At 43.3% G+C, this 13,189-nt stretch overlaps 1 protein-coding gene across 1 annotated transcript in view; it reads right to left on the reverse strand.

Annotated features, from left to right (window-relative positions):
* The window catches only part of SNX6 (sorting nexin 6), a 28,585-nt gene extending 23,827 nt beyond the window's left edge, over positions 1 to 4,758 (reverse strand). The window contains exons 1-4 of the mRNA XM_054400704.1: positions 4,704 to 4,758; positions 4,510 to 4,639; positions 3,747 to 4,386; positions 3,539 to 3,589 (exon numbers count right to left, since the gene is read on the reverse strand). Of these exons, the coding sequence (XP_054256679.1) occupies positions 3,539 to 3,589; positions 3,747 to 4,386; positions 4,510 to 4,639; positions 4,704 to 4,758 (876 nt within the window). The remainder of the gene's footprint in view (positions 1 to 3,538; positions 3,590 to 3,746; positions 4,387 to 4,509; positions 4,640 to 4,703) is intronic.
* Positions 4,759 to 13,189: the final 8,431 nt, after the last annotated feature.

Consider the following 13,189-nt stretch of genomic DNA (forward strand, 5'->3'; position numbering starts at 1 on the left):
ACTAATGCACATTTGGTCTCTAGTGCTGCACATCTTGGGCACACACTACTCAACTTTAGAAACAAAATGCTTATCTGTTCTGAAAAAAAATAAGAACTACTTAAACATGACAACTTCACTCATGACACACAACTGCACAGGACAATTTGTTTGATGTATAGCGAGTTAAGTTTGTAACAGTTTTGAAGAGTTTAATCATATGTTAAATTATGCTTTGTAGCCTGACTGCCAACAGGGAATGTTTTCATCTGCAATGGTAATGAAGCTTTTATGAAAGATGTCAAAGACAATCAGAAAATTGAAGCACTTCAAAATGTATTCATGTGACACTATGGTTCGCATGGCATTACTGGGAGTTACAATCACAAACATCATCACACAACAAACTTAAGCCATATCTTCATCATTACTTCCAAAAGAAAACTGCTATTAATACATGGTTTTCTAGTCATGAAGTAAGTAGAAAATGGGAAGGAAAAAAAAAAGGCTACAAAACCAGATTTGGATGAAAACTGAAAGTACCTTGAATTCTAGAAAATATGGAGGGGAGGATATAGTCCCTTTGTATCTTACCCCACCTCCCTCCAGTCTAACATGTGCAACATAGTATATTAAATTTATGCTTGGATACATGTTCTACACCCAGGCTGAAAAAAAGCTAACCTAATTTAGCTGCTTTAGTTTCCTATGCTATATCAAGAAAGTCCCTCTTTTATTCAAAGGGTCTAGAAAATACCAGAAGCCAAAGGAAGGGCTAAGGGACGTTACAGTACTAAAAGAGAACACAATGCAATGAGAGGATTTAGTACCTAAGCTCTGGCTTAAAGATCAATTATACTTCAAATGCTAATGGAAGGAAGCCGGTAGAGACAACAGAAACAACCAAACCTTACATTCCTAGGTAAGGTCATCTGTTAACAACAGTAGCTTCTATAATCTAAGCTCTTCCAAAAGCCTTAGAGAAAAAGGATTCTTTCTTCAGTGGGTTCTTTACAGGCAGATACAGAGTAAAGGAAACAAACAACAGTTTTACAATAAAAGATTAGAAAGTGTCATCACAGAATTAAGTTTCTAGCAGACCTGATCTAAGGGATAGTTCACTTCCCCCAAACCAGTAGACAATAGCACTAGCCAAGTACTCTAAAGTTTATATAGGTACAAGATACACAAGACAGTACTAGTAAAGCAATGCTATACCACCTTTCAAAGCATGTATTGTTTACATTAGAGAGAGAGCACAAGTAACTCCCAACAGGAACTCAGTTCCTCCAAGCAAATTCAATGCTATCTTCCTAAGTTAGGTTTAGAGAAGCAATTCCCACAAGTTCATTTTATGCAGACCATTTATAATAAGTTCCTTCTACAGACCACCCACTGCTACTTCCTCAAAGATGACTTTCAGTGCTGTTTTACAGAGGCTCCATACAGTGTAACACAATTGTCTGAGAATTATTGTTCTATGCGGCACCAGTAAGACCTCTAGCCCTCTTTTTAACCCATCACCTCCACATTAAATCTAACACAACTGTAGCAAATGATGTAGCATGACTCCAGAGAGTTAGAAGTACAGTTGTCATAGCAATATCTGAGTTCTAGAGAGGAAAGAGTACTGAGATCAAAACTAAAAGCTCAATTACTGTAACCAGAAGTTGCCATCCAGGCTTTAAAATAAAGGCTTGACCTACGTATTTTTTTAATCCCAGAGGAAGGTGAGAAATCAGAATGAGGGAACCACGTTATGAAAAGCTGTTTGTTTTCACTACTGCTACTAAGGGGGAAAAAGTTATGGTTTTGAAGATTAAAGCACAGCAAATCCATTCATGAACAGACTGTCAGTATTGGTTTTGATTAGATTTTCTGTATCACAATCAAACTCATGCAGATAACCTGTGTTTTAACCCCAGGGATTTATATAGCAATGAAAAAAATAAGACAACAGTGACTGAAAATAGAAAGCTAAAAAAACAGGGAAAGGAGGAGGACACTGATCTGGTTTAATTGCTCAGTGCTGGAGGAAGATGGGGGAGGAAAGAAAAAAAAAAAAAAAGGGACTGCACTTGGCCAAGTGAGATGATGTAAGTTGTCCAACAGCACAAACAATACGCCTAAGAGATTTCTTAAGGCTTTCGAATTACCTTGTGAACTCTGACTACCTGTAGCCTTAGAACGAAAACTAATAACCAAACAAACAAGTCTGACATGAGATCAGATCTGCATTGTTATGTTCTACCTGCACCTTCAGATAAAGGCAACTTAACTGTGCACTTCAGTGTCTGTTCCTAAATACTAGGTACAACTATATAAAACATGACTACAAAATTAATAAGTTCTTCAGCCCTTGTTCTGAAGACAACTCAAGAGGACAACAATTTCCACCTCTCTCTTTTATCTAGCATTCTTATTTATCTAGCAGTCTAACTAAAGGCAAAAGATCTACAGTGACCAGAACTGGCCTACTACAATCCCTTTTAAAATTTCTGGTCATAAACTGGAACATGAAGCGCAGTGAATTCCTACCACATGCATACAGTCAAAAATCTCTTGGTACTTAGCATTCTATTTGACAATTGAGAATGGCATGGATGATAAAGGGAATACCAACATAGTGCTTTTCAGATTTTTTATTTTTTAGTATTATACTGGACGTAGCCACTTTAATAACCAGCAACAGCCAAGATAACCTCAGCAACCCAGAAGCTGCTGTCCTACCTTGTTTAGAGTCAGTCTGTCATGATACTAACCGACAGGGGTAATCATTCTGAGTAAGTTATACTAGATTAGCTGATCTGTTGATTAAGCAAGGCAGTCGAGTTAAAGAGAGATGGATGCAGCAGTTAGAAGAGAGATGGAGGCCAGAAACAGCAAGGCATAGAGAAAAGATTTTCTCAGTAAGGCACGTAATTGTGGCATCATGTCTCAACAACAGAACTTCTTTTCAACAGTTTATTATGCAGCAATGTAAACGCCTCATTGTTACGTACGGGAGTCTCTAGGGCACTAAGAGAGGAGACAGGCCAGCACGATTTCACTTAGGCCCTGGCTCGGGATTAAAGATGGAATCTAGTGCTCTCCACAAGGCTGGTCAACCTGGTCAGGGCCACAGTACAATCTGGGTGTGTGCGGGAGGAGGGAGGCACGTATCAGAGGAGGGAAGAACACACAGAGAAAATAGGAATCTCTAGCAACATACACAATCTCCTCTTCAAGCTATTCCACCAACCAAAAAAAAAAAAAAAAAATCAGAGCCCTTCCAAAACTTGAGTGCTGAACAATGAAAAATTCAAGGCACAACACACACAGACAAACACTAATTTCAGAGGGAGGCTGTGCCATTTCCAAGACAGCAGATCCCGGCAAACACCCTAAACCCTAACGGCCCGCCGCCCCCCCGGCATCCCGCGTCCCTCCGGTACCTTCGCAGCGGACTGGAGCCAGACGACAGCTAGAGGCCCCCCGAAGGAGTCGGCCAACCCTACCCTCCCCCACTCACCCCAACCCCGGGGCGCCGGGGTCCCTAACGCCTCCCTGCGGCACTTACACCTCGGTCCTCCTCCGACAGAAAATCTGGGCCGTCGTCCGAGCCTTCCTGCTAGGGACGAAGAGGAGGAGGCGGAGCGGGCCAGAGGGGCGCCAAGGGGCACAGCCGGCAGCAGGAAGGGTTGTGGGGGGGAGACAAAGCGCACAGGTTAGCGACCCGGCCGCACACGCCCGCCCCGCCCCGGCACCGCGACCGCCTCAAGACCCACCATCATGGCTGCTAGCAGCGCTCCGCGCCCGCCGGCCCGCCCGGAGCCCAGCAGCGAGGCGGAGCTGCGGCGCGCGGGGGCGGGGCGGGGCGCGTGGGGCGGTGGCGGAGGAGGAGGAGGAGGAGGAGGAGGAGGCCTGCACCTCTCGCGAGGGAGCGGCTGGCGCGGGCCGCGCGCGCCTAGCTCTCCCCGCCCCTCCGCCGCCCGGCGCGATCCCGGCGGCTGTCGACGGGAGGGCGCGAGGCGCGGCCGTCCACGGCTAGGGATGGGGAGGCTGTAGCCGCGTGTGGCGCCGCCGCCTGGGTTTTGCCTTCCTCTGTGGGTGTGGCTGGCCCGTGCTGCGCGTCCCGGAGCTTGCCGGTGGGTCTGGCGAGCACCGAGAGGCTGGCGTTCGAGGTGCCGCCGCGGCTTCGTGGTGGATGTTTGCTGTGCGCGGTTCGCAAAGCTGGAGCGACTTTGTCGATGCGCATGAAATTCCGAGTGCTTGGCCACGCTGAGAGCCCGCATGCGAAACCCCTTAAAATGTGCCAAGCAGGCGGAACCGCGGCTGTCCCCGGCTTTAGGCACGCCTGATGGCTTTCGTGCTGCCCTGCTGTCTCCGTCGTTTCTGTGTGGTGGGCTTCGCAGCACCAGCCCTTCACTACGTTAAGTTTTACAAGCGTGTGTGTGTGAAACGGGCCAATGCAATTGCACGGTGCTAGGAATTAAGTGGTTTATAATACGCCTTTGATTTATGGGCAGTTAGGTGACTAAGGTTGCTAACCGCTTGTCATTCGGACGAAGAAAGGAGACGTTAAATGCTCCTTTGATAACGCTGGCAAACAGCAGCATCCGCAGGCTAAACCGAATATAAGCGTGGACGGTAGGGGGTACGTGCCCGAGATAGTATTTGTCTGTGAATCAGAGCTAGAACTGCAAGAAACGACCTCAGGGTAGGGTTTCAAGATCATCACAAACCAAGTGCGTGCAGTTGCTGAGAGATGGTGGCAGGTGGGGACATTGGTGCTCCCATGGGCGTCAGTCAGACAGATGAGGGCATTGATCCAGCTGCAAATTAATTTTGTGGTAAATTATTAGTTTCGATTTGAGTCAGCTCCATAATCCAGCCAAGCCTGTATAAGTTATACAAACACTAGTGGGGGACAGGGCCACTGATTGCCAGAATAGCACCGTGGATTTAGAGGAGACTTTAACCCATCAGGAAAATACACCTTAAGAAATGCATCTCATACAGCCTCAGGTGAAGAGAACGCTTCCTGAGCTTTGTACTGCTTAGAAGTGTGCTTTGGAATTCAGAAATGGCTAGTAGTATGGCTATGGGAAAAGGCCTTTGAATGTGCATTTTGTAAATAATTTTAAAAGCTGGCCTTTTAAACAGTTTTCCTGTATCCAGTCTGTTTGTCTTGACACAGACACAGGCAGCATCATCCAAAGTACTGACTGCTCAAGTAAAAATATTTTACAAGATACTGAGAAAGAGTATGTGATCTCTTATTTAATCACCAGCCTTGTTATGCTGAAGGGATGAAGACAAAGTCACATGGGGAACTGATTTCTGCATGCATTAGCATTCTGTTCAGTGCAGTCTGGGCTCAGTACCATACTATCACTCCACCTAGTAAACATCTATTTTTCTGCAAAAACTGAAATCAGTGACAGAATGAGGTTCTGGGTTTTTTTTTTAAAGTTTCTTATTGATAGTACATTTCTGTAGGACCAAACAACCCATGTCAAAGACTTAAGAAAAGGCTTCACGAATAATAAAGAGGCAATTCCCTCTTCCAGGGGACAGCTAAGTAGTCGGGTAGGATGACTCTCTGAGGCGCATCTGCACAAAATACGGTTGTATATCTTTCTAGTGTAGCTGTGGAGCAATGTAGTCATGTTTTGGAGGGTCATGAGGGACATATTTCCAAGCAACAGCAGTACTATAGCTCTGAAGATGCTCTGTACCAAATGATACTGAAAACACTAAGCAGCAATACTACCCATGATACTAATCTTTCATCCTGCCCTGATCAGCTTTGTTCTGTGTCTTGCCCTATTTTTGTCCCCTCACCACTGGCAGAGCAATGCTTGCTATGCACCATTTCACAGAATCATTCAGGTTGGAAAAGACCCTCAGGATCACCAAGTCCAACCAATAACCTCACTCTACAAGGTTCAGTCCTAAACTGTATCTCCAAGGCACCACATCCAAATGACCTTTAAACACATCCAGGGTTGGTGACTCAACCACATCCCTGGGCAGCTTATTCCGATGCCTGACCACTCTTGCTGTGAAAAATTTTTTCCTAATGTCCAGTCAATACCTACCCAGTCGCAGTTTGAGGCCATTCCCTCTTGTCCTATCACTAATTAGCTGTGAGAAGAGACCAGCACCAGCCTCTCTACAGCATCCTTTCAGGTAGTTCTGCTTCAGTGGCTGACAGACAGATTGTAAATGCCACAGGACACCTGCTGCAGGATCACATTCCATCTAAGGAGTTTCCATCTTGGTTATTTGCAAGCATTATTATGTCCACATAATAGTGATAAACCAAGTCAATAAACTAAACATAACATAGCAAAAATGAAACTACATGCTGTAATCGAGGCAATCTGGCAGCCTTTAGTACCATCACATTGTTTCCCTCCATCTCCACACACTTGACTGTCTGCTTTTCACCAACTCTAGTCTTCAGCTAGCACAAACTCCAATCAACCTGTCTCACCAGCAGAAAAATGACATGGGATAAGAAAGAAAATCCATTTTGTCAGGTGAATTGCATTGACTCTGGTAAACTGTAGATGACCCAGAGAAGGATGCAGGAGTTTAAAGCCAGAAAAAAGGGCTCTCAAATGACATCTTGAGAAATTCCTCCCTTTACCAATTATTCCCTAACCCTTTACCAACAACATCTCACCTTTGCTCCAGAACTCCAGTGCTTCAACTCACTCAGCTGCTCATTTTTTGTCTCATTCTACTTGCCTTTTCTTCCTCATTTTCTTCTATTTGGTTAGTGTGTTTTATTATTTTTAGCTGCTAACCTCTTGATGTAATTTTAACCTCCATTTTACCTTAACTGAGGTAATTGATAGTCTGGAAAGAGGGCACCGATCCAGCTCCAGTTTGGGCAAAACTGGTGCACTGCTGTAACCCGTAGATAGGTCTTCATAATTTCCAAAACACTCCCATGCAAAGACTGAAAAAATCAGTAGATGGTGCTATATACATATTTTTAGCAATGATTTCGGCGCAGGTTTACTCCATCAACATTTCCTTTGTGTTCGAGGGTGATATCCCTGGAAGCCACATAGTTTAAGAAATATTTGGCTTTTATCAGGGAATCATTACAGAAATCTAAAGACTTTCTACTCCATGGTGTCATGTCCTGTACTGTATGACTAATCATGGAGTGATTCAATGAATGCAAGCGTTTCATGTATGGAAGTGCTGTAGTTCTGGTATTTCAGTAGCTGGTTTTTGTTTGGTTGGTTGGTTTTTTAAGTGTGAGGAACTATTCTTCATGAGCTTTTCTCTTCTGAGAAGTCTCTTGACTTGCCTCTCTAAACATCATTGCTTTCAGTTTCCTTCAAGCAACCTCAGGTATTGTTCATGTGGAGCTCAAATTCAACATCTTGCAGACAAACCATGGTCATTAGGACCAGCTTTTGTGTATCTCAGTGCCAGATTGATTCCTGCTTTTGTTTCATCTTTGAGATGAAAATACTTTATTCCCTTACATACTTCATTTACATTTTCTCTACTGCTGCTAACTGAAACTATATTAAGGAACCACATCATTAAATGGTATGGCAAGGCTTTTTTTTTTTTTTTTTTTTTTGTGGCAGAGCACATAATTACATATTAAAAAGATGTATCATATTTACCTTTTATTCCTGTGGCAAACTAGAGCTTTTAAGAGTAATGTTTTCAGAAGATTAAGGCTGAAAAAGGCTTCAAAATCTTGCAATAAAACCAGCCTTTAAATCTCAGTTAGCAACAGAATCTTTTTACCTGTTCTGGAGATAGATTATATTACAGTAAAAAAATTACTATCAAACTGATCATAGTCCTTTAGGAACACAAAGAGGATGTAAGATGTAGGATTAAAAGAACAGACGGGGGGGAATTATCACATTCTAGAGAAGAAAGTAAAATATAGCTTAGTACACTATGTGCCTAGTAACTTCTAGCCATTCTGAAGATTAATAATTTCCATCAGAAAAAAAGAAAAAAAAATTCTGTTCTCAGTGTGGAGTAGACTTCTGTGAATTCCAAAGCATAATGGAGCCATGTGCAAATAATAAGGATGTGTGGGTTTCTGTTCAGGCTGCAGGGACCCTGAAAAGGCTCATTCTGCAGTTTGAAAAATCCTGCCCTCCTTGTGCCAGATGCTGATGAGATGTATGCGTATACATTGTAATGCAATTCAGCACACTTCTTCCCTAGGAAAGAAACAGATTTTTCCTTTTTTGGCTTTTCAAAATCCTTTTATGTGGTGTTCTGTCTTTGCCACAAATCACTTTGTGCTCATACACAGCTATGGCAAGGCAGAAAGTTGAACTATCTAAAGATCCCTATTTCAGCAGCACCATGTACTAGTGCCAGGAAGCTGTAAGGGGGAGAATATATTATCCAGTAAATAGAAATAAAAATCACTTATTCTGAGCCCTGAACCTTTTGAAGGTTTGTGAGGGGTTTTTTTTCTTCTTTGGGTTGCATATTATTATTAACCTAATTATCTTATTTCTGTAACAGATTGTAGGCAATCATTGCTCTGCACAAGTACTTCATTGCAAATGGATGCACAAAAAGATTACATCTCCCATACTTCCTATAGGATTGCCTAGGAAAGAGTCTACAGGCACATAGGGGTGCATGGAAATACTTATAAACTCACATATTGATCAGCATTTCAGCTGCCTACTCAGGATTTAAAGCCATTGAACTCATCTCTTTTCCTAAACTCCAGTTCCTTCTTCCTTATAAACCAGCTGAAACATGAAGCACTTCAGAGACCATTCTGAGAGAATCCCTTTTTTCACTCTTTTCAATTCTTAGTATGCATTTCTTTAAGAGAAAGCCAGAATTTTGGGCCTCACCTTTGCTCCAGACTAAGGGTTTTACTTGCCACAAGTACTAGCACACAATTGTTTAAATTATCGTAACAGAATTTATTATCATGACAGAAACAGAAACACACACAACCCTTTTTTTTTTTTTTGACATCACAGGTAAAATCTTTTTCCATGTTGTTTCTCAGATTTTTTAATTTTAGAGCTGCCTGCTTTAATCCCTGGGTTGTGGAGGGCAGTGGGAATGCTTTGAGGTATCAGCCTCATAGTAAAGTCTTAACTTTATCAACCAGTAACTGCAATGGTAGGAGCATTATGGAAGTCTTCTCTGACCCAGTTTCACTACTCTTTTCACGTCAGATGTTGATGAGTCTGAGGTAGAAAAACCAGAAGGCCATTTACAGTAATGCTTTCATCAAGGCTAGCACTGATGATTCTTGTCAGGGATGGAGAGTAGTAAAACAGATTCAGGAAAAAAAAAACCAAAACCAAACACCTCAAACCCCAGTATAAGTAAGGCTTTGTTGATAAAAGTGTGACCAAGAGGGATAAAAAGCAGATTTGCTAACACTGACCTCATGCATGTCGTTCCTCAAAGGCCAGCTCTGCCCCAGCAGAGCAGCACCAGGCAGGGCAGACAAAGCAGCTCTTGTCATGTCTTGTCACTGGTACAATAATGGGTATCAGGAAGGACTGAACAATGCTGCTTATTTTGCCAGAACAGGCTGAATGACACTTTCTGCCTAATTCAGTAGATACCTATTGTTTGGCACTCTTTCTCATTATTCTTTGTCTTTTGCTCCTTGTTATCTTATTTCCCTCTCTCCTAATACTTCTTCATTTGCTTTCCAATCATTTTCTCCTCTTTTTTTTCTAATAATATTTAGAGTTTTTCCTTCCTAACTTCATTCTCCTTGCAACCTGTTTCTTCTTTTCTCTTGGTTAGACCAACCCATTCTGTGCTCCCATTTCCTTTCACCTTGCTTAAGGGCAACTGTGTGTTCTGTCCAGCTCATTGCAAAATGACACCTCTCCCCTCACTCCCAAGCCTTCAGGTCCTCTCTGTAATCAGTCCCAGCTTAGTCTATTTTGTTTCTTCTTACTCCCAGTCTTCCATTCAGTCTTGTGTTCTAATGTGCTTCTCACTGGCTTCTTGCTCACTTGAATTTATCATTGTCCTCCCTCATGTCTGGCAGATAGACACACTCAACTGAGTTCTGTCCCCTGAAAGCCTTGGATGTCTTCTAGTACGTCCTATGAATGTCAGGAGCATTAGACCATCACTTGCAGCATGAGAGAATGTGATGGCCACTAGCCTGCTCTGCTTGATGCAGTATTCACAAGCTCACCAAATATCAGCCAAGTGTCTTTTGTCCTTCTACACACATCAGGTGAGCCTTACCTGATCAGCATTCTGAAGACTTTCTGACCAAAGGGGTCTGATCCAAAATGAGCAAAGATAAGCCAAGAACAAAAGACCACCACCCATGTTATCTCTGATATGTGTTTACCAGAGAAAAAGCTGAGTTTGGTAGATGTCATCAACCAGGATTAAAACAACAATCAGTCAAGGCATTATGTAATGGCCTGGGGCAGCTCTCCAAATGTGATGATCTCTGACTCAAAACCAAAGCTGCTTTCATCTCCAGGTGAATCTCTTGTAACTCTCATATTACAGCACAGCTGCAAGGGAGCAGCTACACTAAGACACCCTATGATTCCTATGTTTCCTTCACAGTCTCATATGCCTGCTTGCCCAGTAGTCCAACCTAAAAAAAAAAAATAAAAAACAACAAACAACAAAACCCCAAGAATTTTATGCTGCATCCAGATGTGTTCCTCTCTGTTTAGCATCTCAAGAGCCAGAGGCTTTATGACTGACTTGAGAGGTAGTCAGGAAACAAAAAGTAGAATCAGGCCACATGGGCATTGGCTGGCCAATTCTATTACCCTCTTGATTCTCTTTTCCTGACTGAACAGCTACAGAGATGCAGATGCTTGCTTATTGTAAATTGCCTTGGTTAACTTGGATAGGCAGTTGCAGTAAGAGGCAGGGGCTAAGATGCAGCCACACAAAGCACTCACTGTTAGGCTTCACTGTAGTTTTACTTCCAGCTGTCTGCTTTGGAGTTAACATCTCCTGAGACAGCTTGACTTGACTACTGGTGCTCACTGCAGAAGTGCCAGGATGTGCAGAGCGATCCTAACAGCTACCCTGAGTAACTGATTCCCACCCTGTGACTGCCAGCTCTCGAGCTGCAGCCCATGCTGCCAGGCAGGCCAGTTCTGTCTGGTTTATCAAACCATCTTTTCAGAGCTGGAGAATGTGAAACAACCATAGAGTGCAGTTTGGATTAAGCCCATCAAAGGCCATGCTGCTGTTTGAGGTGAAGTCACACTTCCCTCTGTGCCCTTTGATGTTCCAGCATTGCCTTGGTGTGGCCCCAGCAGCAGGCAGATGAGAGAGCTGACCCAAGTTACCCAGTTTTCAGTTCCTAGCCAGCTCACTTGAGCCAGAATGATAGGAATGTAGGGGCAGTGTGAAGGGTAGCACCCTGCTTTTTGGCAGCAGTGCAGTTTTAGACTGGCTTAAACCAGTCAGGAAACCTCTTGTGGCATTACTAATGGATTATTTCAACCTACACTTCAGCGAAGAGGAGCCCACATCTACATTACAGTAAAGCAACCCAGGAGAGACACCAGGAAAAAGTCATGAGGCTCCTGCTATGGTGGTTTAGAGTAGTGTGGTGGTTTTCACTGATGGACAGAACATGCTATCAAGGAAATGCACAGAGCCTGTCTCAGCACAAATTCAGCTGGGATAGCTTCCATCACAACAGAGGTCTGCACAAAGCATGCATGGCAACAGATAACAAAAGGACTCGCACATTAGCCTCTAGCCAGGCTACAATCTGGAATGAAGGCTAACGGAATAGCATTTGGAATAGCATTTGCATCTCCATTAGCCCTTTATTGAGTTGCAATAGTCCCACAGTCAAGGCAAAGATATGATACTATGAGAGGTTATAGCTCTCTAGGCAAAAGGAGAACTGTAGTTCTGTATTTGAGAGCAAACCAGCCTTGTGCTGTAATGTGGCAAACTGAAACGTTCAGCATTTGAGACACTGACCTGTCTGCAGGTGATCAGAAAGAGACATGCTTGTAACCTTCATGAGCAGGTCCAGGATCAGGTCTTCAAAGAACTGAGCACTCTTACAGATCCTTTTTGTCCCAGCTGATCAATGTACAGCAGAGAGAAGAAAGGAAAGCACTAGTGCTTTGCCTTTTCCTTTTTCCACACCTGTGCCTTTTGACTTGCAGATTTTTGGTTGTGAGTGGGTGGATCTGATGGTGAGCAGGTGAACCTGCCTCACTGAGAATTTTACAGGTGGCCAAAGGGAATGCAGGCCATATGGCTCTGCAAGTGGGAACTGAGCAATGGGAACCAGCCTAGGAAATGCTTCCAGTCCTCCCACTGAGATCAAATTCTCTCCTTCCCAAGGTACAAAACCAAATCTGGAACATTAGTTTGGGTTTGGAAAGGTCAGCTATGTTATCATAATTGCTGTGTTTGGATCTGTCCACAATTAGCATAGCAATTGTGACATGTAGGGCCAAATCCTGCTGATATATGGAATAACATTGGCATTAAAAACTCTTCTATCAGGGCAGTGTTTAACTCCATGCAAAAGGCAGGGGGTTCAGTGTCTGGTTCATTGCTGCTGAGTTTCCAGGCTTCTCCTAGCTCTCTGCCCCTGTGGTGGACACAGTACAAGTTCACAAAGCAATACAAACCAGGAATGGAGCTGGAAGTTATGACACAGGACTGGTGAGGCATCCTTATCCAGGCCAGGGTGGAAAAAGGGAATAAATGCAGCCCCTTCTCTGAAGTGGGTTCCTTGCACTCTGTGTGCACTAGGGCTGGTAAAGATGGCTTTGGCACTGAAAGTATAAGGACTTGCAGAACAGCCCTACAACAGAAACACAAACCCTTAATGGTCTTTACTTTGGGGAATTATTTCAGGGAGATTACCCACATGAGCAAGACAGTCAGGAATGTACCTCCTTCCACTCAGCTCATCTGAGAGTGCAAATTGATATTTTTTTCCATTAAAGTCAATGGAGCCTTGCTGATTACACGAAGTCAAGATCATTATGTACAATTTATTTGCCCTAGTAATTTGATAATACACCACAAGGGGAAATCTTTTACCTCTGCTTCCTTTATAAAACAGAAAGGGCCCATACAGTTTCAGATCCCTGTATTTTGAAGGATCCATACAGTTTCAGATCACTGTATTTTGAAGGGCCCATACAGTTTCAGATCACTGTATTTTGAAGGGTCCATACAGTTTCAGATCACTGTATTTTGAAGGGCCCAT

Source organism: Indicator indicator, chromosome 4 (genome assembly GCF_027791375.1).
Source record: "Indicator indicator isolate 239-I01 chromosome 4, UM_Iind_1.1, whole genome shotgun sequence".
Classification (NCBI taxonomy): domain Eukaryota; kingdom Metazoa; phylum Chordata; class Aves; order Piciformes; family Indicatoridae; genus Indicator; species Indicator indicator.